The following is a 27,023-nucleotide window of genomic DNA, read 5'->3' as shown; positions in this document are numbered from 1 at the left end:
ACACTTTTTCATGACAGCATAATTTACCAGCCAAGTGCTTGGAGGCACACTTTTGACATGCTGCTGGAAACCCCTTGAACTACTAGAGAAGGAGAGAAAAAAACAGCAGGATCTGACATCGAGATGTAAATCCCTTCTGTCAATCTCCCTTTTTTTTAGCAGTTTCTAAAATTCAGCCTCATTTACATTCAGATTACAGTTTTACTGCCAAAATAAACTCTTCAGTTCTAGTTTTTTGCTACCTTGCTCAAAAACTCAGGAAGTTTAAGGCCAGCCTGTGTAACTACTGAAACCTGGGATGCTCTAATCAAAGAGAATTCTGGAAATTTCATGTCACCTATCATACCCCAGTTGCATGATATGTTGTCAGTCTGTGCATAGTCATGGCTAGGGACAGGCTTTGAGACAGAGAGGGAGACAGGTAATGCGCTGTATCTCTTCAGCCTCATGACATAAATGAATCTGGGAGTAGAATGGATGAAGGGAGGCTGCTGCTTTGCATCTGTTTGTGTCCCTACAATAACTTCTCAAATATCTTCCATCCTCCGTTGCCCCACCTCACTGGCAATCACGGTATGGATGACAACAAGCTTGCATATCACATGGGCAGCCACCCCGGCTTAACACTGTGTGCCTCCATGCAAGAGGGACCTAATAGAGAGAAATTGACAATGGTGAATGCATAGAGGACCATGCAGAAGGCCATATGGGAAGAAGACAAAGTAGACAAAGTAGGTAAGACAGCCTGAGGTCAACAAAAAAAAACTAAGATGAAGTAGTGGGTGGTAGCAAGAAGTAAGAGTTACAGGATGTGCAGACCAACAATCTTTTTCCTTCTGAGAGCCAGCAAGCATTATCTAAGAGGAAGCTCATTTACTTTCCTGAAATAGTCAAAATTTTTGCAAAGACCCAGTCACAGCTAAAACACATAGTGCTGTATTATTCATAAGCATTTTAACAGTCACTGCTCAGACTTGCCAAGCAATTGCGATTTGTATGACAAACACAGCAGTGTAACATCTGCATTATTTTCCTAGTATGCAATAAGCTATACCAATAATAATAAGCATGTAAATAGCACTACAAGGTCACACATTTCTTTTCACAGTAAAACATACTTTCTGTCACCCACTCACCCTCAAGAGAGCTTAAATACAGTTCAGATGATAATCCCAGCATAGGCTATATAAAATTCTATAATACGATGGGAAAAGAAACTAGTTTGCCTTTCTCATAAATTGCTCAATGAGTTGCATTTGACCCATGGCCACGGTTCCATACCTTCACTGCCCTGCTTGGACTTTTCAGATCTTTCCAGCAGGTTGAGGGGAAACTGAGCTTCAGGTCTCATGTGCCCCCCAGAGCAAACAGTTTCCCTTGTATAATCCTTAAGAACGGCCTGCCACAACATACCCATAAACCTGCAGTTATGGGATAAGGCCAAAGACGTCAGCTGGAGACATTGGCATAAATGTTGCAAGCCTTAACCATGCTCAGTGCAAGAAGTAAAAAAACCAAGTGGAATCAGCATGAATTGCTTCAACAGAGACCAGTACAGGAACCATATTTAAGAAGGCAGAATCTCACTCTCTGCCTTGAGGTAAGTACAGATATTCAGCTCCATCTCATTCTATTTCAGAAGACAAATGAGGGCCTGTTTCTAAGATAAACTTATTCATACCCATTAAGACTTAGAGCCTTTTAATTAGGCACAGTAACTGGAAACAGCTACATTTGTCCCAAGCACAACATGAAATTCTATTAATTTCTGCATGCCGGAGCTCAGTTATCCTTCCAGTTTGCTGCAGAAATTTCTGTACAGATTACCATAGAAATATAAAACAAACTGCACTGCTCCTCAAGAGAAAGGTATGTATCTACCCTATCTCAACTATTCTCTGAAAGCAAAATAAGGAAGAAATTATATTCTAACCCCAGGAGACATTTTTACTAAGCTAAATCTACTGAAACTAGTTTTACCTCTTGCTGCTGTTTAGTGTTAATAAATAGTTTGGGGGCAACACCTGCCCTTCCCAGAGCTGTAGCAGTAGTTTCATTGTTTAGATATCTATAGGCTGAAGGTTATTTTTACTACATCCTGTCAACAGTGAGGGGACAAAACTGTCAGGAAGAGGATACATTAGGCTTTTACATTAACTGGTGGTAAAACTAGCACCCAAGACAGCCTAAAAGCTGGACATTCACTTGCTGATACAAGTGTGCTGTGTATTACAGATTTGTTCTTCTACATTAATGCTTAATTCACATGACACTATAGATTTCACAATCTTACAGACTTAAAGGTCAAAGAAAGAGAATGACAGTTTACTAAAAGCACTGAGGAAGATTTAGAAAAACCCAGCCCATGCTGCTTACAGCAGTGAGCTCCCACACCAGCAGCCCTGAATCACTTGCCTGGGCAGTCCAGAGAACAACTGCACTGCAGCAAGTAATTCCTACAGAAAATTGATCATCTCTGTACACCTCATGCTCACAGAAAATAACTAATTCTTCTGACTTGTAGCTGGAAATGTTACTCAGCTCCACAGTCCAATTTACTATCAGCTGCTTACTGACTTGCATCCAACTGGAAATGCACTCTCATTATAAGCACAGGACTGGGAACATGCATTTGTAGGTTGCTATCTCTATTTTATACAGTTTGTTGTACTACACAGACACAACAGGAAGAAAAAAGTTCTCCTCAGATGAAAACTTGACTATAGAGACCAACACATTGGTTCAAAAAGTCAGGGTCTCAGAGTGAATTTGTAATACCTAAGCTTTAGCTTTCATTGTACTCTAAAGTATTACTTTTATAGTCCATGTTAAATAGAGCCTTGTTTCAGCAGGTAACGTTGGCTTAGGTCGTGAAAATGTATGTTATAATTTTAAATTCGAGACTTAAATTTTATCTTGAAGGCATTGCTTAAACAAATTATCAAATGAAGTTACATTAAAACATATTTTGAAGTAAAAAGAACTGGTTTTGAAAGGAGTAGTCTTACTTTTCAGAGTTAGGGTGGTAATTTTAGTAAATGAAGTAATTATTAAAGAGTTAAATAGGGGATATTTTTTTTTACACATCTTTAATGCTTTGTAGTGATAGACCCACATAAATGTTTTTCTCTCTAGTCTTGTATACTCTGCAGAAATTAACACAGCATATTTTGAAAAAATGGCATAGTCCATATATTCTCAATAGCTAGTGACCTTGACAAATGAACATTTAAGTATCTAGGCCCATTTTTCCAATAAAATTAACACAGTGGACACTGACTGTAAAGAAAAGAAACAAATCACCACCGCCATCACAACACCGAAATCTGTTGGCTTAGATTTGTTGTCCAAGCTTAGGGGAATTGTAAAATACATGAACCATGTAAAAAGTAAAATGCAAGTGAAATGTTGAGAATTATTTGCATTTTTGTATCACAGAATATTAAATATATAATCTAGAAAAAACATATGGCTAATAACCTAGTAACATCATACTAGTGATATTTGCCAGATCATGACTACAGCCCCATGCACATGCAGTGTATGTTATAAATGGCAGGTTCTTCTTTTAGTAAAGCACTTAAACAAAACCTTAAATGGCAGATTGCCAGTGATGTTCTACTGAATGCACCACAAACCAGCAAAATCTAACTTGGAAGAGATGTTATTGAAAATAGGAGATGAAGTTTGCTGGGCTTATGTCACTAGTGTTTTAAGTTTAATGTACAACATCAAACTTTTGCTGGCGTAGGTTAGTTATTTGTGAACATGAAAAAGAAATGTTGCCTGGTACACAGATGTAACTTTGACAAGCCACAATCCTTCTGCTGGGTTTACTTCCATCTTTCAGGGATATGTTTTATTGCGTTCTCCTGTAATACTGCAGATGCAAGCTGCATGTTTTTTGCTGGACTTTATTATGTTAGAAAAAGTGGAAGCCTGTGGATTATCTGTCACTCACAGGATTTCCAGCCAAAAACTGGAAACACCAGCGGATATTAGCTTTCCTCAGCTCAAACTCTGCATCTAAAACAGGAGGAGTTACCAGTTGTGATTCACCACAGTGCACCTTGGGGAGGGCGGGGGGGGGCAAAATTTGCAGAGTACAAAACCAGCTGGCAGGAGCAGCTGCTGAAACAGTCAAAACAGTTTGGTTTCTTTTTTTTTTTTTCCAGACATCCAGCAGTCTGTATGGTCCTGATGAGAGTTTCTCAGTCTTGTGCTGACTGCTTGCTCTCTCCAACCCTCTCCACACTCTTATTTGCCTTTTACTCCACTGCGTCTCCTTTCCTGTTCTGCCATATTTCTCTCTCCTCTCTTCTCCTCGTTTCAGATTTAGCTCTAAGTGAGCCTTCTTCCATTCCAGAAGGACTGCATCTCCATCAGTCCGAGTTCTGCTGAACTTCCTCGCTATGCTATAGCCCCTCACTACAGCCCTGCCATCACATCCAGTATTGATGGAGTCCTCAGGGCGTTTTCTGTTTCCACAATCAAGGTACCCAGCAGAGCCACATCCTGATCTCATTTAGCTGGCGTGTACCACCACAAAATAGCCACAGTCATAGTAATGGCTCCTTAACTGAACTGAAAGTGCACTGCTCCTGTTCCATCTCTGGTGTGGAAAAACATCTTAAAAGTATTTGTAATCCCCCATTCCTTCCTCACACCCAACCTCTTCTCAGGCATGCCCAAGGCTCAGGGCGTGGACTAAAGGAGTAAGGCTGTGATGGCTATGCCTCCCCAGGTGGGGACAGGCTGGAAAGTCTGTGAAATGAGCTGTCCAAAGCATCGACAAGTTAGGAAAGGCAGACGTATGTGTGCATGAATTTGTGTGCAAATACTCGTGCACGTCCAGGGACTGCAGCACGACTGCTGACGGCATCGGGAACCAGACCTGGGGAAAGCAGGCGGGGGCCATGGAAAATCTGCAGTGCTGTGTGTATGTTCGGTAAAGAAACTGAAAGCTTGAACTCATCACTACCCAATTGTCCATTTGAATTACAATCTCACACAAATAAAGAACATTCTAAGTTGCACAAGGTATTATATACTTTTCAAATAAGAGCTAAATATGCAGAGCTCCAAAAATGCAGAGCTTCATTAGCAATACATGACAAGAAGCTTTATTTGCTGTATAGGAACTAGATTCTTGATCAATTACCTTTTTGTTAACTCATGGTTGCTTGTCTAACAAAGATTACATGTATGTAACAAGCACTGCTGTTAAAGACTTTCAAAGTCAGAAATAGTGTCAATTAATACCACATTAGAAAATAATCCAAATTCTATTTTAGATAATCTCCTTGATAAAAAAAGTCATGCATCAATCTGGAGTCTGTAGCAGGCCCTAAGCTCTAAAGGACCAGTGGCATATTTCTCTTTGACACAGGATGGGTACAGCACTCTGCAGCTTTCCCTGCACTGGTCCCCCTGCCAGGGCATCTTGGCATTACTAGGGACAGAAGGGCTAAGTTTTGTTGCCTTTTGTTACTGTGCTCTAATCAGTCTAATCTTTTCAAACAGGATGGTATCTGTTCTGATAGTCTGAAATCAGGAAATAAACCCAAAACCTTGTAGGTATGCCCCTAGATTTTACCAGAGGGGAATATGGAGTGGAGTCAGTCTGCAGTATTTTGAAGACTACTGAACAAACGGTGTACATTGCCTTCACCCCCTGTAATTTTCTACTGTAATATAAACGCAGTTACTGGTTCTTCCTCAACATTAAGCAGTATTTCAGGCCAGTCAGATCAAAAAAGTAAACTCAATCCAAAATATCTGACTATACATAACTTTGATTTTAAAGCCTAATTAATTATAAGAGACTATTTTAGACTTCAGACTATAATAACAATGATCTTTGCAAATGTTCCTGCCATCAGAGAACTTAATCTTACCAACTTCTGTGTCCCTCTATATGGATTATGACAATGTTAAAATGTTCCAAGACTGAAAACCAAAACAAAAATCAAAATTCATAAGTTCCTTATGATCACTTCCTGAAAAATTGAAGATTGAGGTACTTGGGTGAAACAATTAAAAGTACAAAGACTGTAGTTTTAATCCTGGAAAGATTTGTGTATATAAAATATAATCTCATGAAAGACAAGATGCCTTTCCACAATCAGATGAATATCAGACTTAGCTTTCTGGTGCTTCAAATCCAAGAATACACATACAGATATATATATATTTGCTTTGTAAAAAAATACATTAACTGTAAAATAATATTCTTCTAAACAAGCTAGTGATTAAAAAAAAAAAAAACACAACAAAACACAAACCACAAAATAATAACAACTGAATTATTCCTCATTTTAGGAAAGATGAAAATGGTTTCTCATGAGAAAATGTTATTACCTGTGCTGCTTGCTTTCTTTCCAGAAAACCATGCCTCTTACGCTTTTGTATAAGGATCTTATTTTTTCTTATGCTTGATCAAACAAGAAAACTTTCCTTCAAATGAATATATGCCTCATTTCAATAACAAAATACAGGATGAACAATGTTTCTAAACATTAAATGGGACATATGATGGCTATTTTCTGTCAGTATCTTTTTTTTCCCAAATGTGTTTCTAAACAAGGGATGTGAGTAATCGCAGACTTACACATAGAAGAGAAAGCAAAACAGTATAAAATTGCTTGGCAATATAAAAAGCCCCATATAATCATCACAGTTCCAAAAAGGGGCCATCAGCAACTATTGAGTTTAGCCTGTGCAGATTAGTTGGAAGCATACTGGGGAAGATAAAGACAGACAGCATGCACTTGTAGAGAAGTCACTTGAGCACAGAAAGAAGCAGCAGCAGGTTTTTAATTCAGCCCTAACTTACACAGATCCCTGGATGTCCTTCCACAAATGACCTGAGGCTTTAACCATCAGGGTTTGGCAGATTTAGCAGTGGTCAAAGATGTTTTCGCTTCCTGCCGTTCACTCCATCTCCCTTGGAGATTACTGCCCCTGCAGTGGAGGCAACAGAACAGAGAGTGCATATGCCCATCGCCGCCCTAGTTGGCAGCCTGGTGTGTCAGTGAGAGCCCTGCTCCATCCATGACACGAGCCAGCACACCAAACAGTCGTCTGCAGAGGCACAGCCGCCTATTCCCTCCTGCTGCCATTGGTGCGAGGCAGATAACCCACCTCAAGAGCACTTCGTCTTCCCAGTTTACAGAGGCACTCATAGCAACGCATGCCTCCTAAGAGTTGCAGCGAATGGTAACGGGAAATACAGCTGGGGCCTGGAGCATGTGTGTAAGCACACAGCAACGTGCCACAGTCACATCCTACCTGGCTTGGGCAGGAAGGGTGAGAGCTGGGTAAGGGCTGCAGAGAGGAGAAGAAGAGATGTAAGCCCCTCTTTCTCCTCTGAATCAGTCTGCTGACTGGAGTCTCTTAGACTGCTCTGGGACAGCAACTTATATTAACACAGAAGAGAATAAAACTAAAACCAGTAAGAGACCAAGGCAGGCAGAGGTCTGAAATAGCACCTCACTAAATTTCTCATGGTCTGCCATTCTATGGTCTGCCCCCTGCTCCCTCGAAGCAGACTGCCCAGGAGGAGCTGGCTGTGGTACTCAGGGCTGTTCTGCTGACCAGCTCGGGATCAAGGCAGTAGATACTTACAAAGGAAACAAGGTTCCAAGTCTGGTTTGGCCCCTGTTCTCTGGTCAGGCTAACCCAGTTAATTACAGGCTGCTCCAGGGAACAGGGGGATGTTCGGTCCACCTCCTTTCTCCCATAGACCAGTTACACTGTGAGTAATTTATTTTCTTTAATCTCTGTTGTTCATTCTCAGGACTCTTTCTCTCTCCCTCCAGATTTCCTTTAGGCCCTACACCATCTGTCCAAGCACTCATTCTCTTTATGCACACTGCTGCATTCTATTCCTTCTCTGTCTGTGATCTATACTTAGTTGTTTTCCTGTTTATACACCCCTCCAGAGAGGAGTATTGTTGAATGTGACTAGTCAGGAAGAGAAACAATGCGGTTAGAGCACAAATCCTTTCAGAAGAGTAATTGGGATGAGAAGTCGTACAGGATTGGGTAGGATATAAAACTTTTTTCCTAAAATTAATCAGAACCAGAAATGTGAATATAAATCCATAAAACTCCTTAGAACAGCCTGATCAAAGCCAAAAAACACCGAAGTAGTGGAAGAAACAAAGGCAAGGAAACACATCCAAACTTTTTTCTTCTTTTTGACACTGCATTTTTTTTTTCCACAGGTAAGATAAAACAGTTTGGGTTTGGAAACTTTACGATATCTGTTTCACTTTGGTCAAACTACCAGGAGCCCCTGAATGTGAATCCAGAGTACACATATGATAAAATCTCTGGGAAAAGTATACTTGAAGACTGCTGGGGAGTTCAGTGTTGGGTTGGTCCAGAGACATTTAAAGTGTTTTAGTACATGAGTAATAAGCACAAAGCTGGTTCTCAAGAAGTTGGCTGCAGCACAAGTGAAATCAGGACATACGAGAATGCATGGGCCCATCATGGTGGGACAGCAAAGAGCAACAATCCAGTATCTGCACCACAAGGAGCATATATCTGGTGTGAAGGACACTTGCACAACAAATAAACAGAATATTTCCCACCTTCAGTTTTCTTACAATAAAAAGTAGCTTGTGTAGAGGGAGAGTGGAGGTAGGCATTGGTCGTGAAATACAACACACATGCACTAATACTGGGAAAGCTTGATAGCATGAGTATTTTCCATAAGAGCTACTTATCGTTGTGAAATGGAGCCTTCCAGTGGAGAACACAGAAATCCATTACTTGAATCAAAAGGAAAGTCTGGGATTCTGCTTTGGAGTTTTATCATTACAACTGTGCAAACAGTTTTGATTGTCATATAAAATCAATAACTCTGAAAGTCTCTAACATTACACTAGTAAATGCATTGGCAGCTAATGGGGAGCATTGTGTGAAGGGTCATTCATTTCCCCGGTATCACTAACTATTGAAAGCAAAAGCTGAAGGACTTCGTAAAACATTACAGGTATTTTTAAAAAAACCCAAAAAGCTATGCAACAAGTGATTTCACATTTAATTTTGCTGAGTGAAAAACTGTGTGTGTCACTAGCATATGGTGAACATCGCAGAACAGAAAAATGCTCACGCAATAGTAAGAACATCTCTCAGTACTTAGGACTTAAATATGAACATGGATCTGCCCTCAAGGGCTAGCAGACATTCCCTGGCCAAAGCAGGTCCACAGCCTTTGCTACAACACTAGGACAAAGGGAAAAGCTACAGAGTGGAAATTAAGGCAGCAGAAGGATCACAGGAGTTTCAAGGAAAGGACACTTGCAGCATGAAATACTTCATTGAGCTTGCTTGCTTTAGTTAGTGGTGAGAATTGGTGTTTGTATGATATTTAAACAAGGGAAGGGAAGCAGCTTAGTTTACAGGATTGGCCTTCAGCAGTGGAACAGAAAATGCATCTGAAGCAACTGGGATAAAGATTATTTCATTAGCAGCACTCTTCAGGGACAGGAAGAGTCTCTTGAAGACCAAAAGGGAAAAGCCTACACCTGCGGGGATGGGTGTTGATCTAGAAAAATGGCTCAGTCATGAGAACACAAGGCAAGGAACAAGGTCAGAAATCGTTCAGTCATGCCCTGAAAACCTTAAGAGGAGGGAAGATCCTGGAAAGGAGAAACAATTATTTTAAAATAAGTTACACAATACTGGGTTTGGGGAGAGATTTCCATAAACGGAACGGGGCGGGGGGGGGAGCGGAGTGAACTTTGTAGCAATTTTCAGTCCAAAAGGAATGTCAGCAGCAAAAACCTGAACTGCTGATCTGTTTTGTGTCCAGCACAACTAAATAGACCTCCACTCTGAGTCAATGAGAGGTTACGTATGGTATTATGAGATCAAACTCTAATCCTCTTAGTATCATTTTCCATGAAAAAACTGCCATGTTGTACGTATTTATGCTGTTACCTGCATTGTTCATATAAATGCTGTATACCTACAATGGACTGTGACACCTACACAAAAAATACGGCTGGAATTAAAATACATTCCTTATATGTTGCATAAACTGAATCCTGTTCAGAAACTGTCCCAAAAAGGAGTTAAATCTCACTAAGCATTATTTGCTCATGTTCTCTTTATTGTGAACAAAAGAACAGACTGTGACAAAGAGATGTGTATAATCTGATTAGTGTAAAACACTTGTTATATGTGCCCACATAAGTCCTCTTCTCCCCTGCAAAATATAAGGAGGCTGTACAAATCTGGTCAGTTTTAATTCCATATTTTAGGGCACAGGAATATAGCCAGGGCTTGGCTAAGAAATTTAGCAGCTCCACAGCGTCATGAGGCAGAAATCTTGCTTTGCTACTTATACATCCTGCAATCATCAGAAAATGTTGAAAATTGACCCCCTTGACCATTCAGCATGCAAATATGAGACATCAAACTACCTAAGTTATTTGGTAGTGTATAAAATACAGTCCTATGCACCAAATTTTTCTAGGAATTATTGTGTATTATTTCAAGTAGATCACAAGCAAAAACCTATATTCTTCCCAGACTTGCTTTTTCCAAAGATTCCTGCCTGAGGACTCTTCATTGCACACTCCAAACCCTGTCTTACTAGAAAGTCTAAATATCCACTTTTATCCAAATATATTAATTATTCATGTCAGCAAAGCCAATATCAGCTAGAGAAACAGGAGGTTTCAAGAAAACACTGATGCTTTATTATAATTTTGTAACAAGCTTTCTAAAACCTTGTGATTTATTGTACTATGATAATTTTTCGGATAAATTCTTGCTTCTGCAGCCTACGCTTTCTATTAACATCTATAGGATTGTTAAAATAATTCTACTGATAAATCAGTCATTTGATGTTAAGTTCTGTGAGTTTTTTTTCCTCCATAAATTATAGTACAAAGCCTCTTTTTCCCCCTCAGTACACCATATTATAAATAGCTCCAAAGATCTTTACTATATTTCAACACAAAGATGATCACTGGATTCTAAAGAGAAAAACACAGCCAGCATCATGCTATGTTTTCTCCCCTTTATATCAAAAGTGTCTCAGTAACCTTGACAAAATACAGCTACTAGTTACTCATTCTGCCTCAGCCATTAGATTAGAAATAGGAATTGCTAAAACAAACAAACAAACTAGTTTATTTCACAGTATGGGAAAAACATTATTATTATGTATTATTATGACAAATAATCTCATTATTGGGGACTATAGTATTTCAAACCCCAAATACTTGTACAGGTAAATAGACTGATCCACTTGTTTCTCCAGCAAATCCAAATACATTTCTTACAAAAAAAACCCCACTTAGCTTGCTTTCTGGTTTTGAAGTACAGAAACTGTTCTGTAAACAGTGCAGTGATGAATCCCAGCTTCTTACAGAGTTCTCCCTCTGTTTCCTGCCATTTCCCTCTGCTTGGCTTCCTTAGTGGATAAGGAGTATTATTCCACTCTTGTTCCCCTTCTGCCTTCATCTCATGGTGCTGGTGGGGTCTCTTTCTCTAGCCCTTTATTTTCATCAATCTTGCATGAACATCATGCCATCATTTTGGTTGGGAGAAATCCTCAAGGTCATTGAGTCCAACCATAACCTACCTCTGGCTTTTATCTTTAAGAATGGTACTCTGTCTCTGTTGAATTTGACAATGGTTTCAAAGCAAATGGCTAGAAAGGAGAGGAGGGATGTATAAAGCCTCCATTTCCTTAGGAAAATAGGCTAAAAATTAATCCAAATCAACAATTCAGTTTTTCAGTAATTTCCTGCATTCACCTAGAGGCAATGCCCTTCAGATGACTGCCACAGACACGTAGCGCACTCACAGATCACCATTTCAGAAAAGTAAATGGGAAACAATGTAAGACTGTGACATTTTGGTTTGCATACAGACAACCAGCCTCTGCTGGGGTAACAAAACTCCTCATCCATTCACTGCTGGTTGGGAACCTCAGCAGCTCAAAACTCACTTAATTGGGTTTAAAAGTTTCCATGAATACAACAGTCCTGGTGCACACACATATCAAAGTGCCTGCCACCTAAAACTTGACTGCTTCTCCTATGCCTTGAAGGTTTTTCAGTTTAAAAGGAAAGAACAAGATGCTAAGATCCAGTTAGGCAAGAGTTAGAATAACACCAAGAAATGGGGAGACTCCAGATTTGACAATCTCAGTATAATTTTTAGAGGCCAAATGCATGGAAAATCATGATTTCAGGTCCAGATGTGTTGCCATGCTACACTTTAACCCCGGGCTCATGCAAATTTAGCCTGTTCGGTTCACAGTCTTACCCAGAGGACAACTTTCCTTTACATGTCCAGTTATGAGGACACTAGTTTTGTGCTAGCCCAGAAGTTGGTAATTATTTAAGAGGTACTTAAGTAGAAGGCAACATTTGTTTGGTGTAATGCTTGTTGGGAACTTGAGGCCACCAATCAGGAGACAGACAGAATGCCAAGGAGGTTTACCTAGAGTAGGTTAATAACGCATTCTGTTACATCTCGTGTTTTGGCAGGGAGGAAGGAATTCTGCTATACCAACGACGCCAGTCTGGTAATGTGTTAAGCATCACAACAAAAGCAATACAAGTTTTCTTCTGATTCAGATCTGATTACAATTCCAGGGGAAAACAAACAAACAAACAAAAGAAACAAGCAAACACCACACAAAAAAGCTCCCACAATTTGATTTGATTTTCCTTTTGCTTTGAGTTGGGTAGGTTTGCACTGGTTTATGCTTCATAGCATTGTAAATTTAAAAGAAGTCACCCTTAACTACCAGGGAAGGGAGTTTGAATGGAAGAGCTTTCTATCATATATGCGTAAATTAATGCAGGCTAGATTGAAATTTGTCATGAAAAGCCCAAGATGAACAACTACACGAGTTTATTGCTTTCAGCAAGCTGAAATGGATGATGACCAAGCATAAACTGTACAAAGCCACCAGGCTTTGTGTGATTGCAGGTATCTGAAATGAGAATGGACCCAAGTTGGCAGCTGATTTTCACTTTAAGGTTTTTTGTTCAAAGTTCAAAAGAAAACCCAGAAGGTGAAAACATACGGACAAAACAGGAACAAATGTTGTCATGCAAAGCAAAATGGTTACACAGGCAGCTTTATTTCAGTATTTTCCAAGTGACTGTAGATGCCGTAGATGCCATAGTTACCGTGAATTAAAAACACAGTACAGCGCTGTGAAAATGGTACTATACAGAGCTAAAATCCCAGACAGACGTTCACGCTCAGTTTGAAGCGAAGCTGAGTCATGGGTATGAAACCCTCAACAGTACCTTCAGAAGCCTATGATGCAAGGGGACTCTCGGAGTTTGTCTTCTGCTCTCCCTGAAAGAGAAGTTATCACAGGCCAGCTGAACTATGGAAAGTCAGAATGCAGAGCCATTTGAAGAGAAATGGATAAGGACTAAGGTATACAGGGGGACATTTCTGAGATATGTAGCAAGCTCTGTATTTGAGATTTGCTTCAGACCTATCTGACCACTGCCCAGCCTCGGAGCTGAGTATCCCTTCTGAATCAGCACTTCCTCAAACAAATCTTTGTTTTCACTGATGACTCCCAAGTTACCTCAGTAAACTGAGGCTGGAAAGTACCAAAACAGAGGCAATACAAGAAAAGCACAAACATGTGACTCGCATTGTCTGAGTCTGAAGCATAAATTTAAAAAGCTGAATCAAATGAACAACAGAGCAAGGGAGAAGGAAAAAGCAAAACTTTTACCTTACAAGGGAAACATCTGAGAAGGCAAAGTGAGAGTTTTGGTAGACACCACAACCCAAGAGCCTGCTCTCAGGGGCACGCTTTCCATGTGTGCAGAGCTCAGTGTTTCTGTGGTCCAGTCGTGGAAGTCTACACACCAGCACACTGTGCCTTCGAATCCTCAACATTCATTTATGAGAAGGAAGAAAAGCCTGAAGTCAAGAATAAAGAAACGTATCCCAGGAGGGCAGAACAACTTAATTTCTTCTCCTCAGTAACTAGAAAATGGGAAGTTGATGCACCTCCCTGAAGAGATGATACAAAATCCCAGACAGCGTCTCTCTGATCACCAGGAAGATAAATGAGTGCTTCTGGACCACAGTGGTACTCCATGGAGAGAGCTCTATTCTTCTTTCTATCTCAGTCCCATGAATGTCACACCAGAGAAAGAATCTAAAAAGGGGAAAAGTGCAAACTTCATCTTGGTTGTGGCGTGTACAGTATGTTAAATGATCTCTAAGTCCCCACTTCCCCAGGGGTGGGTTATAATCACCATGGCTGCGCATGTGGAAGACAACACAGCAGAACAGATGAGCACAAAAGATGAAGCAGAGAAAAAAAACCTAAACCAAGTGATAAAAGAACAAGTGGTCAAGAGGGGAAGCAAAGGACTGAAATATTTTTCATAAGTAAGTCTCTTTAAAAAGCTCTGGTTTTGAAATTACCTAGATTGTCTGCAGTAGAAAAGATTACATTTTTCATCAACTCATTTGACATGCATTATGAGAAAGATGGAAACATTAAATCAAAAACTTAAGACTTTCCTTACAACTCCAGGCAAAATCTTCCATATAGAGAAAGATGTCCAAGAATAACTCCTTCCATAACATCACAGATGTCTGCCTGTTGTACCATTTCTTTCAATACAAACATTACTCAAATCAACTTTATGGTTTCTTTTATAAGCCTGTTACAGAAGGAGAAAACACTTTTAAGCCAAGCAGGGGAAGAACAGGTAGCTGGCACCACTCACACAATTATCTTTTCCTAAGCAGACAATCTGATCATAGGTAACTTACAGCCTTTCAAAGAGGAATACCGATTTCCGAAAGTAAATTGGCATGTAAACTTTATCCTCATGTTTGGAGGATATTTTCAAAAAGACAATTGGGATAAAATTAGTATCTTTTGGCAGATAATGCCTATAGGGTGTCCCTTCTAAAGTCCCAGAAGGGTTTTCCTGTTTGGCGGAGAGAAGGGGAAAAAAAAAAAAAGTTTACTAGATTCGAAAATCGCTCTTGTTTAGAAGGCTTTTAGAAATTAATTTCATACCAGCAGGTAAAAGATGCCATTAGACTTTTTATTTTTCAGCACATGGCCTTTTTCAAAGGAAAGTAAATACAGATTGAGTTTCTCTGCTGTGCAGGAAGGGATGCTACAGCATCAGTGGCTTTAACAGCCACAGGAAGAAAAAAGAGAACATCAGGATGCTACTCTATTTGCACTGGTGCAACAGGGGGAAGTGAGTAAACATTATCTACACTTACTCTGTAGGCATAGTAAGCTCACCATCCTTAGAAGCATTCCTGTCTGATATATTATGATGTGACATTAACTTTTTCACAAAAATGTGGAAAAAAGAAATGCAGGTGCATTTGAAGTATGCCTTTAGTAAGGATTTTTCAGTTCTGCAATTGCAGAACTGTGGGGGCTTTACCACCTTTACACCACACAGCACTTTTTCTGTGTGGATTCACATAACACACTTCCACCCACTTCTCAAGTGAGTCTAAACATGTGGTCCTCCTTTGGAAGAAGACGAAGATAAATTGGTAGAATGCAGAAGTAAGAGCTAAGATTCCACTACCACACTTTCCTCCTTTTGTGTCTATTTCACTGGTTGCCACAGACAAAGAGGAAGGTAACTCCCAGGGGTACCAGAATCTGGAAAACAAGGACAGATACGTCCTGTTCTTCAGAGAGGCATATATTCTTTCAAGTTAAGGCACTACAATGTGTCTGAAATCAGCCGTAAAATGCCAACGCTTTGAAATTCCTTTGTATTGCTATCACATGAAACCCATTCACATTTGGAAAATGTCTTGGTTTAGCTATCTTGATAATGTTGATTTAATGAAATGTTAAGGAGTTCATTTTGGAAGAAAAATGAGTGATTTTACTTGCCAGGAAAAAGCTTCAAGTCTTTTCAACATCATGAAATGTTATTAGAAAACTTTTGAAGTATGTACTATATAACATCTGCAGACGTTTAGTAATCAAAAATTCAAATTCAGTGATACAAAATGGTCTTGAATGTGTCATGGAAAAAATCTAATATAAAACCTCACTTTCACATTATAGTTCAGTAATAATTACAACACAATCATACAGGAATGAAGTAGATTCTGTGCAGAGTAGTTGATCCAGCAGGGTCTGAGATATTTAGACAGATGACTTTAAAATGTATGCAATTACAACATTTGCTTGCTGTTTCAGGCATTTCTTAGTCACAGATGGAGATTGTCTCATACAGGAAAGACTGATGTGGAGATGTACTAATGCAAAAGTTAAAGGTAAAGATATCTGCCAAAGTCACAGGACCTGTCCGCTATCATTGCGCTCAACATGGAAGTGGAGAAGACAAAGCTGAACTGCTGCAGGATTTTCTTTGTTACTCACTAGCAAAACAGCAGACATTTCCACTAAAAGAAAAAACTCTCTCTGATCAAAAAACCAAACATCTACTCAAACCTTTTACTTACTTGTTAGGAAAATTACTTGTATAAGCATATGTTATGGAGATTTTGTTTCAAATCATCTATCAGTGCTTGCCACTTTGCATATAAATCACACAGTGCATTGGGTCTCTTAGCAAGCAGCCAGTGCAGTTACATCTCCATCAGGATGAAGGACCAAAGTACAAACTTGTGGGATGCTCAGGCTTGACAAATGCTAAGAACATACCCTATTTCTCTAGAGCATTACCACCCCCAAAAAAAGGCTCAATCCCAAAGCACGTTCTACAATACACAGATCTTTCATATCAATGAGTTTGAACTTTTTCAAACATTTTGGAGCATTTTTCAACAGTTCTCACTATCACCTAGTTCATTCACTCTTTATGGCATACAGAAGCTTGCGTCAAATATGCTAGCTGAAGGAGTTACTGGATTCCTTCTTTCCTAGGTAAAGCTTTGAGTCTGGAATACAACTTTGTGTTAATTTGTATAATATATGGAGATGTCTAAGGTTCGTTCTTGTGATAGAAGAGGCTCATAAATTCAACACAGAGTTAAGTTTTCTTCGTAGTTTTTAAGGATGACCCTCTAATATTCCCCTGGAACTGAAATGTCATTCTTTATTGTGCTTTACATATTGTTTCATCATTTGTAGTAAAAAGAGCAGCTTCCATGAAATTATGTAGTTTTAAAACTAAATTTACATATAAACTTTAAAAAATGTCTAGTCATACCAGCTGTAGCCTTGTTGAGTTTTGCAGAACTTAAAAAAAACCCTGCACAATGTAAAATTCCAGACCCTGAACATGAATACATGTGTATAAAACATATCCCATATGTTTACATGAAATGAGGAAAAAAAAAAAAAAATCTTCTTTTCCTGCTTACCATCACCCTCAGCTCATCACTACTTTTTACTCAGAACGTACAGCAGGAACTGACACCGCACAGCATTCAGATATCCCTAGAGCAGCCACATGTTGCAGTACTGAGCTGACATTGTCCTATTGGGCAACACAAGAAGGTACCACAAACTTGTCTGGAGAATGGTGCTTCTGGGAACAAACAGGACTGGGTAGACTCTGCTGTGTGACAACAGATAAAGGTGAATTTTATAAGTAAAACCACACACTCATTTCCCCCCTTTGTAAAGCTTTCAGTTTATTCATAACAACTCTTGAAGAGAACCATTTACTGCTTTCTGCCAGTCATGCACAGGTCCAAATTTGGCCCTGTAGGAAAGAGGCATGACAGCACTTAATTACACCTATGGTTTATATGAGCTCATTTCTTTAAGTTTCATAAGATATCTGACATTTAGCCAATTATTATCATTACTTATCATCTGAAAGTACGCTAGCAGCCTGTATCTCCCCTTCTTGCCCACACACTGCTACACAATGCCTAATAATATCACTGCAATCTGATAAAAAGTTTTTCCTCATTGGAAACATCACAGTTTTGTCTTCTGCACTCTTAAAAGCGGGCACTTCAGTATCTTTGAACTCCTGGTGTTCAGCTAGAAGAGGCTCTCCTGCATTCCGCAGTAAAAATGGTTCTGCTGAAATACTGATACCAGCAGCACATTTCAAAATAGCGAAAGAGATTTCACAGCTAAGGGATGATCACTCCCTCCAAAGCCATGTTGTGGCCAACCCTGTCACCATGCATGCAGCCACAGAAGAAACCTGCATCCCATACTGTTTCCCTGTGTGGGAATGGTAGCTGTGCTGTGAGGACCTCTAATAGAGGTATTGCTTGCTTCCTTACACATCCTTAGTCAGGAAGCTATTTTCAAGGCAGCTTCAGTGTTCCCCTCATTCTTTTCCATTTCCTGAGACTTTGTTCTCCAGGAAGAAAAGCTGTGCCCTGTAAGAGCCGATGGCATCACATACACACACACACACACACACACACACACAGAGCATGTCCCCTGACTGCAGAACTAACTGCTGCTTCCCTGCAGTACTTCAAGTCTATCTTAACAGCAAATACTTCTACAGAATCATTGCAGAACTACAACTCTAGGTCTTGTTAAGTGAACAAAAGAAACTGACTAGCAAATATTTAGATTAAAAGTATTTCTACTTGAGTAACTGGGTAAATAAACATAAGGAGGGATTTTTTGTTCTGATTTCTGTCTTACTTGAAAATATTTCCAGTTACCTACGAGGACAGAAATGGAAAAAGTAAATACAAGAGGAGAACCTTCCTGAGATTAGCAGAAAAATGGATGGATCAAATGGTATTGATAATAAAAATAGGTACAGGAGGGCTCAGCCCTCTGAGAACAGGCTTTTTTTGTGCCTCAGGATCAGATGGGCCATGTTATGAGCTAAAACCTAGAATAAAATTACATGTTATCCACTGCATAAAACCAGGTTACTCCAAATTACTGCTAGGCAGGGACTCAGCTGCCCACAGGTCCAAATCAGTCCACCAGGTTCATCTCTGTCCTCCTGAATACCTGCACACAGATGATTCAAGCTCAGGGAACCAGGGCATTACTTAGACTACAGACACAGCACAGGGGCATTTGTCTTTCCATTTCACTCATGATCATGACCAAACACGTGTCCACCACACCACTGTGACACCACCAGTCACAAGGTATGCATGTGAACGTCCTATCAGCTGATCAGACAGGCCCCATCCCACAACAAAATGAAGACCTCTTCTGTTGTGTGAGGATATCAGGTCCCTGCTTCATGCCCAAATGTGTGTGCCCTTGTTTGTGTTTAATCATATGATGTGTGTCAGAACTGTTCTGACATCGGAGCCCATGGATGGGGTTCCATCGGGTCTGTACTGGATGCCAAATACCATCGAATCAAGGTATCATGCAGACATTTAGATGGTGGAAATGGAGCACAAAATGACAATTTGGACTGATCTTTGACAAAATAGGGTCCTTTGAAATAAAAGTGATTTTTACAATGGACCTTTAGCATCCAAATAAAGGAAGAGTTTCTCCCTAACAATGATGCTGTGACTGGCATGGGGTCACGCTCCTGAAAGTCCCAAACTTTCATGAAGAAGGAAAGCCATTTTTCCCACTCTACAGCAAAGATCAAGAAAGAGAAGCTGAAAGCTTTCAAATGCATAAAAATCCTGCTGCAAAGGAAAGGAAACAATCTGTTTTTTGCAGTTATGATGGGTAGGACAAGATGACAAAGGCTTAAATTGCCATAAGAAAAATTTGTTTTAGACTTCTCAGACACTAAGGATGATATTATAAAATATACCTCCTTAGGAAGGTTATGGGAATTTACTATTAGAGGTCTTTAAAAAGAAGTTGGAAAAACATCTTTCTCTGGTAAAATATTTTAGATATAGCTGATGCCACTTGAGGATGAGTCATCCAGATTAAGGGGTTTTTAGATCCCTCCCAGTTCTATTCTTTATATGAATTTTCTGTGGACTAGTTATCCCTACATCTACCTGCTTCATTTTCTGTTTCTGTGGCTCTGCAGTTAATTTGAGGCTTGTGGAAAGGAGCACATAGCACACCTGAGGCACAAAAGACTATTTGGGACAAAGTCAGAAGTATTTGGGGAATGACTTCTTTGTTATAAATGTGTACAGGAGTAAGCTGTCTTAGTAACAAAAACAATGTAAATAGGTAGAATAGTACCAAAGGACTTGAATATTCATCATAATTTTCATTTTACAAATGGGGAATGCTGGGCACATAGGTCTGAACCATCTGTTATGACAAAGCAAGTTATAAAAATGAGCCTGAAAACTGGACTTCCTGGCTCCTCAAGTGACCTGATTGACTACCTGCTCCTCCTGCTCTCCCCTCCCCTGCTCTGCCACCCTTCCCCCCAGCAAACCATGCAAGACTACAAGGATTGCAGCATTTCCTCATAAGAGCCTTGCCTGCAGCTGGGGGAAGTCAGACTACAATAGTGTTGGTAACTTCTGTTGTAAAAAGGACACATATCACAAAGATTAACATTACCAAGGGAAAAAAGAAAAAGGAAAAAAAAAAAAACCCAACACGCACAAAACTCAAAAGCTGCCTCAGTACTTGCACCTTGCAGAGCTGATCTTGGGCTTCTAATCCTTATCTCCATTCTTTAGCTTGCCACGTTCTGTCTAACCTTTGACAGAAAGAATATGTTCTTCTATCGAGTGATTATCTATAAAAATAAAAGAGAGAAGACAGACTAAAGGACATTCAACTGATAAAAAACAAAGTTGTTCTTTATCTAAGCACAGAAGAGTTCACAAGATTTTGCAAGTGAAGCGTTGCTCCAGTCCACTGTGCAAAAGGAACAGTCCAGCTCAGCATTTGCTGGCCACTTTACTAAAGCTTCCGTAACTTAAGCCTGTAGGAAATCAGGAATCAGAACCTAAGATAAGAACCGAAAACCTCTCATAACCAAGTATTATACAGCCAGTACCAGTCCTTCTGCACTATTCCTTAGCAGACTCCATGGCCTTGCTTCCTTTTCCTACATGCCAGTGCTGGAACTCAAGGAGGACCCACACTTGAATCACCCACAGGAGGTCCTGCCTCTCTCACCTGACTACTCAGAGACACACCAGGCTCCAAATTAATTGTGAAATCATTTGCCAGAGCTCTGCTAGGCTCTAAGCCCCACACATAGACCATTTGGATTCACCATTACCAGCAAGACAAAACAAGGATTAAAAGAATTAAAGAAACAGCATAATGAATTAAAAATATATCAGGAATGCAAAAGCCAGAAACATCTCCAAAAAAGAATCAAGGGCAATGTTTTAATTGGTCATTTTCTCAAAAAAAAACCAAGAAAGGCTTCTGCGTCATTGGAATACACATAACCAAATTCTTTTCATGCCTTGGTCTTTCCTAGCTTATTCAAATGGCATATTTAACTTTTGATTTATAAATCGAGGGATTTTGCTCACTGCCATAAGATGCATTCCACTGGGGCTCAAAGTCTTTTGCAGATCCACACTGTACGTACTTTCTCCTGATGGTTTCACATTTATGTTCGTCAACACTCAGCAAGAACCATAAACAAAAGCCTTCTCTTGGATGCACGCATGCAGTTCCCATTGACTTTGCTGGTTTTTCAGCTGACTTCAATAAGAACTCTGTGTGCATGCAGAAGGGCAAAACTTGGCTCTGCACATTTAATAAAATTACATCACTAGATGCCTTATAAATGAAGAGTAATGCAGGCCATACTGAAAAATAATATAAACTGAAAACCCAAAAGTGTAGCCAAATAAGTTCAAATTTCAGTCAGGTTTTCCCAGAATAATAAAAAGGACACACATTTTAGGCAAGATGAAACAAAAGGCAAGTAATATCTCATTTACCAGAGTGTTCACTGCTGCCATTAACAGGACAAAGTGTGAAAGCTAGCTATCTACATAAGGCAGTAATCCTGTTGTCTCAGATATAGCAATGATATTGGCATATGAAACAATTAAGTAAAGGTCAGGTTACAAGCTGTGATTTGCTAAGTCATTTTCTGCATCTGTATCACTGCTCTGCAAGTTATGAAGCTCACTGCAACTGAATTTAAAGCATAGCAGAACACCACAGTAGAAAAAAATAATTGACCATGTAATATTAATAACTAGTATTTTTAATGTACTCTAATAGCAGCATTTAAAAGATATCAAATGCTCAAGTCCAAGAGTATCTATCTTAAACCCTTCCACCCTCTTTCCTGCCTGGCCAAAAGAATACCACAACAAAAATCCCACGCAACCTAGGAACAATCCCCTTCCAAATTTCAAATGACATCTGGCAACACAACTTATGCCAGGTACATTAGCTAACACACACTAAGCAGAGCAATGCCACGTTTTCCCCAAATTTCTTCCCTTTATTTTACTTCTACTTATTCTATGATGTAATAACCTGTGTCTTTTTACTGCCTCTTTAAAAATATCTACCTATTAAGATGAAGAATATTCTGACTTACAAAAATCCAACTACCAACAGATTTCCTTGCACTTTGGCTGACAAGCGCTCATTAGCCTGCAATTACAAATTTATACACAGAAGTACTCAGGCATGAAATCACAGAGAGGGCTCGATGTTCATGTTTGGTTTTTCCCCTCTAAGCAGGAACATCTCTGATGATTTTCACACTTAAATAGCAGAACAGATTTTATGAATCATTTTTTCTTCCTGGATGGAATAACCCCTATTCCCTGTTGCAAGATCGTACTGAGTCACTTTGCATAAAGTTGGTCATTACTGCAAAGTCAAGGGACTGAGGAGGGAAGTAGATAAAATGCTCTTGTGCAATAGGATACATACCAGTCTGCTTCTTGAAGCACATTATTTAAAATCAGAAATACAAAAACAAAAGCCAACCAAACGAACAAACACACACACACAAAACAAACAAACCCAACAAACAAACCAACAAAAACCCAACAACAAACGAACAAAAAACCCCAACATTACAAAACAACTCACATCAGGGAAACTATTTCCTATGTGTTTAGGAAGTCCACTAAATCTAATGTAATAATGATGATCAAAGGAATTGTGAAGACTTTTTTTTGTTTTGTTTAATGAAGGCAGCGTTTGGTATATTACAAATCCTGAGTTGTACTGGTCATTCATGCAAAATTACCCAGTAAACTAAGTAATTAGCGTAGTGGAATCTGTTTCTCCTAAATTATGGCACTGTCAAATGACCAGTTACAAGGTCTGGTGGAGCTCTGCTGTCTCAAAATCACCTCCCCTCCTAACATCACACCCTGACACTGGCTGCCCAAGAAGACACTCTCCTGTCTCAGAACTCCTTCATGTAACTCAGTGACTCCAGGTATACTTTCTGTTGGTTCTGATGGATTTGCAGTGTGTTACAAGGATTTCAGCTCAGCCTTGGCATTTCTGGGTTCACAACAGGGAAATAAAGGTTACCCCCCCCGGCTCCCATCAGTCCCTGAGGGTCAGGGTTGGTGCAAGGAGGGAACTTTAACAACTTCCACTTACTAGTTTTTTAAATGCATAGCATGACTATTTGATGAGTGAAATCAAATTAGATACCATACATGACCACTTTGCAAGAAAGCTGATTTTAAAGAGTTAAGAAACAAACACACTGGCCAAAACCTCTGCTTTTCTGTATGGCCTGTTTAAGCAATGACACATGAAGAACTTTATGTTCAAACAATTACCTGGTACTTTAAATAGGACACCAAGCGAATAGCATTTTAAAATGTATTCACACAGCACGACACTAACTCTCCTCCTGGGAATACCGGTGCAAATGAGAGTAACTTCTCGGAGGTCAACTGAAGTACACCAGCACGAAACAAATGTGAGGCAGAGGGGAATCAGGCTCCATCTACCTCTATTTTAATGCAGAGGTTGCAGATCATCTGCAATGGTAGAGCGAACAACATAAATATAACTGACACCTATTTAATTGATCTCACATCCTAACGACTATTGACAGCTCCAAATATAGGGCTGAAGAACAATGGTTCGAACATGGGAGGCAAAAATCCCAGTTCTACCCCATTCACACATTCCTATATGCTAATACCTTGGACTTGAACTGCTTTTATCTCCCCATGCTGCTAAACCGTTTTAGGTTTGATTTGATTTTGTTCCCCTGCTCCTGAAGAACAACTTCTCCTTACAACAAAATAAATAAGTAAATTTTAAAAAATTACTGGGATGCGTGAGAGAAAAGACAAATCCAAAAATCTGTGTAACCATGAGAGCCTATGGACAAACAAGCAAAAAAAAAAACCAAACCTGTCTTACATATGATATATATAAAAGGCACTAGCAAATTAATTAATTATTTGGAAATCTACTGAGAAAAAGTGATATGTGCACAATGGAAGAGGGCTAAAATATTTAGCTATTACAAAGCATGGTGTCATGTGTGCTAATTTAAGTGGATCCGTAATTATTTCCTACAACTTCATGATGTCCTGAACCAGCTTCCTCCCCCCCTGACAAAAGGCGGACAAAAGGATCCTTAGCAACACACTAAATATATTATGCAGCATATTGAATACTAGCAAGAAAAAGCACTGAATTACACTGAAACAGAGAACATCAGTGCAAACATCACCACCTCTAGGGAGAAATCACCTTTAACTGTTTATCACATCAGTGAGCGCAGGCATTCTCTTCTATCTCTGTTACCAGCACCTAACAATATCTGCTGCATTTGACTAAGTTAAGGCAGATTTTACCTCAAATCTACTTAGGCTGGAGCTCTTTGACCGAGACTTCTTGCGGAGATAGACCGAGAAGAACCGGCGCACTGTGAACTTCTTCATGTTCATGTCCATCGCCCCGTCCCGGCTGCGGCGCAGAGCACGGCGGAGCTGCGGTGCCGCCAGCAGCAGCCTAGCGCATCCTGACTGCCCCCTCTTTGTATCCACGGCCAGGAGATCCTCCGAAGCAGCTGCTTCTCTTCATCGAGCCGGGCACCGCTAGACCCTCCCGGGGTAAATTGCCGGAGCCATAGGAGCCCGCAGCCGGCTCCTCGCTCTTCAGAGCATAAAGGCTTTATACTCCACTCCCTCTCGCTTTCCCGTGTTTACATTTCGGTGCGGCGAGCTGAACTCTCTCCCCGCTCCCTCTACCCCTCGCCTTAGGTCCAACTACACCCAATCAGGCTCTCTCTGGTTGCGTGCATAATCAGCCCCAGCAGATGACAGCTCCTGCGTCCCAGGCGTAGCAGGTTTGCGATAAATATTAGATGTGTCTATTGCTTTGTGCTCCCCTCTCACTCAGGCTCTTTCCATTTCCTGGTTTCTGAATCACATGGGGAAAAGGCACATGCTGCACTTCTGTTTTTAGCTCGGAATTTCAACGCTGCTATAATTACTGAGGACTACGGTGGTCAGATCTGAGGAAAAAAAAAAAAAAATCAGCTCCTCCACAAGATTCTCTCCTAGGAGAAGGCTAAAAGACGCCATGGACCAACTGCCAGAGGAGAAGGGTCTGAACCACTTTTTATCCTGGGGTCTATGCCAAATAACGTCAGGCCCCCACCCTGAAATCAAAAGCTTAAAATCCTGTTCACAGATTACCCGCCCACTTTACATTAAAAAACCTAACACTGACACAGCTCTGAAAATAGAAAGCACAATCTAAATTGTAAGTATTACTATCCTCATTGTACTATAGCAGTGAGCTACAGTCCTTCTAAGAGGTTAAATATGTACATCTATTTACAGGCTGTAATTCTGAGCTGCTCACTATACTGGAAACATGCAGACTTACAGCTGCACCCCCACCCTCCCAACATAATCACATTTTTCAGCTTTTCTTCAAAAACTAATGAATCTCAATGTGATCCAGAGACTGAAGAGCTTTCTGTGCCTGCTGCACACAGCTTGGGCTCTGTGTCCTTGGCAGCTTTTCCTTTCTGACTACCAAGGAGCACCCAGACACGCCTTTCTCCCATAACCTCATATGGAAAGTGAATGGCTCTGATGACTTATTAATGACTCAGATAAATAAGCCCAGGGAGAGCTGACACTGCTCCAGCCTGAAAAGACTCTCAGAGGTTAAATGACAATACCATTCCAATCAATCTGCTCTAAAAGAAAGACATACTTTGCTTTAATTGCATGTCTGGACTCTGTCGTGAACTATGGTGGCTGGTCATGCCTGTCACTACCTGCTTTGTTCACAGGTTCTGTCTCTCTGTCTAAAGCTCACCACAGTCTACATGTACCTGGAAAAGCATTTAAAAAAAAATTAAAACAGAAAATGGAAAAGAAAAATAATATTTTGGAGTTTATATGGTTTCATTAAAAAAGAGTTCAGATTGGGAATCCTATCATGAGTGCTGGGCTCTACAATCTCCTACAGCTTCTGACTCTTGTGTGCCTGGACCATTGCTGTCTCCCCCATTCCAAGATAACTGTAGCACAGTGGCAGTCTGCTTTGTCCCTTTCTCTTCTTAGCACCTTCTTCTGATCACTTCTATAATTGTCTTGTTTTGCAACAAAAGTGTATCTTCTGGGGCTGCTTTCAAGGTGCTGCCCTGTTGTAAGCCATGTCAATGCTAGGAGCCCTTCGCCATTACAGATGCATTGGGTCTTGGCTTAAAGATCCTGGAGTGACGGCAACTGTCCAAGCAAAAACTAAGGTACCTATAGGTACACCAAAACCCTTTCCACAAGAAAAACAATAAACAGGTGAGAAAGCAGTTTGATTGATATAACTCACAACAGCAGTAAAATCCTAAATGGCACAAAGGCCCCAGGCACTCACCTGATTACCTGACCCCGCCCTCCCTTGCTTTGTCACACCGCACAGCTGCTGCTGCTGCTGTTTCTTCCCTATCCTGTGTCTGCCAAAGATATGTCCTGACACTAGTTAGGCTTTTTGCTGACAATGGCTTTTGACAGCCACTTTCCTACCTGCATAAGCCACTTGAGCATTAAATAGCAATCAGACAAGTTCAGGGTAGCTCCCTCGACCCTTCCCATCACAGATACAACAGAATTCCACCTGGACACTGACATCTTTAATAAAGATGTCAAAATAAAGTGATGAAACAACTTCCCAGTTTTGAATACACAGTGGGTGTACATCCAGCGCTGTGTAATAATAAGCAGTA

The 27,023-nt window shown here is 40.2% G+C and overlaps 1 protein-coding gene across 5 annotated transcripts in view; it reads right to left on the bottom strand.

Annotated features, from left to right (window-relative positions):
* The window catches only part of RPS6KA2 (ribosomal protein S6 kinase A2), a 290,506-nt gene that overhangs the window by 140,908 nt on the left and 122,575 nt on the right, over nt 1–27,023 (bottom strand). The window contains exon 1 of one of the 5 annotated variants that reach the window (XM_065834329.2): nt 24,637–25,292. The exons of 3 other annotated variants lie outside the window; for them this stretch is intronic. In XM_065834329.2, the coding sequence (XP_065690401.1) occupies nt 24,637–24,735 (99 nt within the window). In that variant the 5' untranslated portion in view covers nt 24,736–25,292. Of the gene's footprint in view, nt 1–23,601; nt 23,660–24,636; nt 25,293–27,023 lie in introns of those variants that run through there. One more of the 5 variants, XM_071806358.1, reaches the window with a different exon arrangement.

Source organism: Patagioenas fasciata, chromosome 3 (genome assembly GCF_037038585.1).
Source record: "Patagioenas fasciata isolate bPatFas1 chromosome 3, bPatFas1.hap1, whole genome shotgun sequence".
In the NCBI taxonomy this organism is placed as follows: domain Eukaryota; kingdom Metazoa; phylum Chordata; class Aves; order Columbiformes; family Columbidae; genus Patagioenas; species Patagioenas fasciata.
This window is presented reverse-complemented; position numbering and strand designations above follow the sequence as displayed.